Source organism: Carex rostrata, chromosome 17, assembly GCF_964058835.1.
Source record: "Carex rostrata chromosome 17, lpCarRost1.2, whole genome shotgun sequence".
NCBI classification, from domain to species: Eukaryota; Viridiplantae; Streptophyta; class Magnoliopsida; order Poales; family Cyperaceae; genus Carex; species Carex rostrata.
In genome coordinates, this window is record NC_135934.1 from 3,614,123 (window position 1) to 3,618,132 (window position 4,010).

Here is a 4,010-nt window from a genome sequence, read left to right on the forward strand (position 1 = left end):
AATTTTAGAATTGACGTCATATGACACCAATGTCATACTAGCCGGACTCTTTAGAACATTATTTATAAACGATTGGCGTTATCCCTAGATTTTAAAGATCATATTTGAGAAGTAAATAGTTTGATCTAAAATATATGGTTCGAAGCATAAAAATGTATTTGACTAATGACGAATTAGTGCGGTTAATATCCCTGCACCAAGTCCAGTCATGCATGAGTTGACATTTTACTTAGTGTTACAAATCTGGACGTTTTGCACTTGATGAATTACATACTTTCAATAAATCTGGACGTTTTTCGAAATAATATGTACAATTTATTTACATCAATAAATAAGATTATAAGAATATGATGACGGGATAATTTATAAGAAAATCTACCGGTTTTACACTAATTAAACTTTAAGTTCATTAACACATTCTTTTTTATTTGATAATTATGCAAATTATATATGCAACCGGTTCATAAAAAAAAACCGGTACATTTATAAAAAAAATTGACAGACTAATCGATTACAACCTTGATTATGAAGTATGGCTAATATAACATCAGTGTCATTTTAATCTATATAACACCAGCTCCAAAATCTATCAAATCGAGTTCAAATGGTGAATCCAAACAATTCAAACCAATTTACTTTATGAGTGATGCGTTTACATGCAAACTTTTTATATTTTCGAGTTATTTTAGTATCAAAACAAGCGGCAAAAAAATTGAAAAATGAATGTATTAAAATTAACTTAAAAACTCACACATTTGACCGCTTGACTTGATATCAAATAAACTCAAACACTTATAAATTTTATATGTAAACGCACAACTAATGAAATAGATCGGTTTGAATGGTTTGGATTCATCATTTGAACTCAGATTTGATAGGTTTTGGAGTTGGTGTTATATAGGCTGAAATGACACTGAGTTATCTTAGCCATACTCCTGATTATGATGAGGTGCTAACCGTAATTAGTTAAAATGAGGCTAATTGCATAATTGGTGACAAACTGATTAGGATTTGACTTTTTATTTTATTTTATGAATTAGAGATCAGAATATTAAAAAAAAAAAAAATAAGCACAAAACTCGGTGAAGTGTACACCTCCAATGCCCCCCTTAGAATTAAGTTGTGAAATTCTTACTCCTTGAAAGGAATTTTTTTTTTTTTTTTTTATTCTTCCTTTTTTTTATGATTCATAAAATACCCGTAGGCCAACATATAACAAGTCACGAGCTTGCATCAAATGTGGTCATTTATTGTCGGTGGTCCCTGAGTAGAGAATTTTGAGAGAAATTAAAGCAAGAAATTTAATAATCAAGACATACAACCAATTGTGAGGTCCCATGCATTCTTGATTAGTTTGTTTTTCTTCAGAATCAATATGACAAGCTAAGACAAAACACCGTGAACTGTATATCTTTCTGTTTTAAACGTCATCACATGAAATGGGAGAAGAGAAAATGAAAGCATGACCCTCTGTTGAGCACCTGTTGAGTAAGTATTTTGTCCTGGAGTACTAGCCAAATTTAATAAAATCTCATAGCACTTAAATACCTAGCTAGCTTTTGATTCTAACAGTATTCTTACTTCTTGGGTTCACATCACATTTTCTACTTAAAGCTTAGCAAATTGCTTTGCATTCCTTCTCACCGAAGGTTAGGAATAAACCAAATTGGAGAAGCTACAAAGGGGATGTATGGTTTGAAGCTATAGTATCTAGAAAAGGAACGTTGATCCATGTTATAGATCTGGAGATCTTTACACCCAAACTTCTCTGTATAATATAGAGGCATATCAGTTAGGTAGAGAGCATTCTTTTTGCACCTATCATATTTGCTAGCATCAACAGTCACACATGAGTTTGCACCCATAAACACTGCATGTCCATCCACCGGCTTGTACTCGTGGTAATTTTCCTCCTCTAAATCAATAGTTTTGACAATAACTTTTTTTGTCATGATAAGGCCCCCCTTTAATTCCTTTCGCCACCTTTGCACCACCAATAGCTGTCCCATATAATCCACTAGGTATGAAAATGAATCATGCTCTGGAACCTTGGGCCCAACTCGCTTAATTTTTGGATCCGGCCCGACATTAACAACATATATTTCATTGTGCCCGCACTGACTTCCAATCGCATAGAAGTTCTCTTTGAAGAATATAATGTCATCAATCATGGCGTAAAAACCTTGTATTAGTGTCCAGGCTGAATCACCAAGGCACCAATATGCTAGTTCCCGATAACTGCCATACGTTATTAACACCTTAAAATCCGAGCATTTACTAGGATCACAATCCAAGATGGCCTTGGACACCAAAAGGAGCTGCATTTCAGCAAATGTATAATCTTCATCGGATTGGCTCACCTTTACGTAAGTTGTCATGTGATGTTTATCATAGGGAGGAAGAGGAGGCAGGTCGTAGCATTTTTTGGTAAATGGATTGAGCAAACGGAAATTTAATTCGATGTCCATGGTGAAGAGCCATCCATAGGATGAACCACACAACCGCTGCCCCCGCAGCTCGGAAATGTCAATCAAGTAATGTTTCTTCTCATCGATGCTATACAACTTGCGTTTGTGGGTGGTATCATCCTCACCCATTACCAACCATGGTAATTGTCGAGGCGGATGACGCTTTTGTTTTGCCACTGAGAACCAATTTTGACAGACAGCACCGAATCGACTATAATCGCTCAGGGAGAGGAAGCTGGTCAGGTACTCAAGTATGTCACTATGGAGCTCCGACCAGTCTGGAATCAATGTAGATTCCATATTGATTTTCCCTGCAATATATATACAAGTGTTTGAGAATTCTTTAAGGATCAAATATGTTAATGTATGTTATGACAATTTCTTTAAATTTCCTTCAATTTAAAGAGACCCATTTTCCGAACAAGGACAAAATCTGAATGCAATCTTTCCTTTCAAAAAAAAAAGAAAAAAAAAAAGAAACTAATAACTGGCGTATAACCAAACACCAACTCTGTGGTTAATAAAGACATGAAACATGGCTTGTAAGTAATGGAAAAATACGAAAAGTATGTCTTGCCTCTTCATGAAGAGATGCGTGTTCAATTATCACAAGAGGCATCTAAAAAATAATTTAATGCCGAGCCAGGCTTAAATGTGCCTTAATTTTAGATTTAAAAAATAATAATAATAACAACATTATATGATACGATTCTGGCAGCTGATAACAAGTGCCGGTTTTCTGGAATTAAAACTTTGCAACCAACAGTGGTTGATGTAATGGGATATCCTAAAAAGAAAGGTATCATTCTCAAAACCTGGAAATGACAACATTACCAGATCAAGTTCAGAGAGATTTTACTAAAATTACAATGATCCACATCTCAAGTAATTTTTTTTTTTTTTGGACTAAAAATCCCTTAGACAACTATTTAGAATTGCAAATGAAAAGAGTTGCAGTGCTGTACGGTACCAATACAAGATCTAAATGAACTGACTGACTGTATTAAGAGGAAATAAAAATAAAAAAAAATCAACCCCTGTTAAACTCTTAACCTATCATCTTGAGAACTTACAAATTTGGGTAATCCCTAATATTGGTTATTTGTCAGCGTTTTGAAGTTAGAGCAAGTAACAGGAGAGAGAAAGGTAAAAACTGAACCTAGAAGAAGAGGAAGAGGGCGAGAGAGAGAGAGAGAGAGACCTCTAATCCGCTGGAAGTAAGGAAGCAAGGAAGAAAATTGATGTCGATGTTGGAGAATTATCACGGAATTGAAACAGATCTAAGACAATTCTCTTGCCAGACTTCTCTTTTCCCAAATCTATCTCCGCTTTTATCTTCTAGTTTTTCTGACAATTTATACTTTTAAACATGCCCCTCCAACTTTAGAAATACTAAAACATGGGAAACAAATCTGCTGAAATCCTAGAGGATTTCAAGAACCTGAATTTTTCACTTCAACAGTCTATATGTTTCAATATACATTTTGAGATTTGTGCATAAAAACTTTCTGCTTTGAGATTCGTGTATACAAAATTTAGACC

At 34.5% G+C, this 4,010-nt stretch overlaps 1 protein-coding gene across 1 annotated transcript; it reads right to left on the reverse strand.

Annotated features, from left to right (window-relative positions):
• Positions 1-1,536: 1,536 nt before the first annotated feature.
• LOC144568528 (putative F-box protein At4g22165) lies at positions 1,537-3,808 on the reverse strand. Its single transcript, XM_078318890.1, has 2 exons — positions 3,670-3,808; positions 1,537-2,779 (listed from the first exon to the last, which is right to left on the reverse strand). Exon 2 carries the CDS (start codon positions 2,766-2,768, stop codon positions 1,641-1,643), a length of 1,128 nt encoding a protein of 375 aa, XP_078175016.1. The 5' UTR covers positions 2,769-2,779; positions 3,670-3,808; the 3' UTR covers positions 1,537-1,640.
• Between the last annotated feature and the right edge of the window lie 202 nt (positions 3,809-4,010).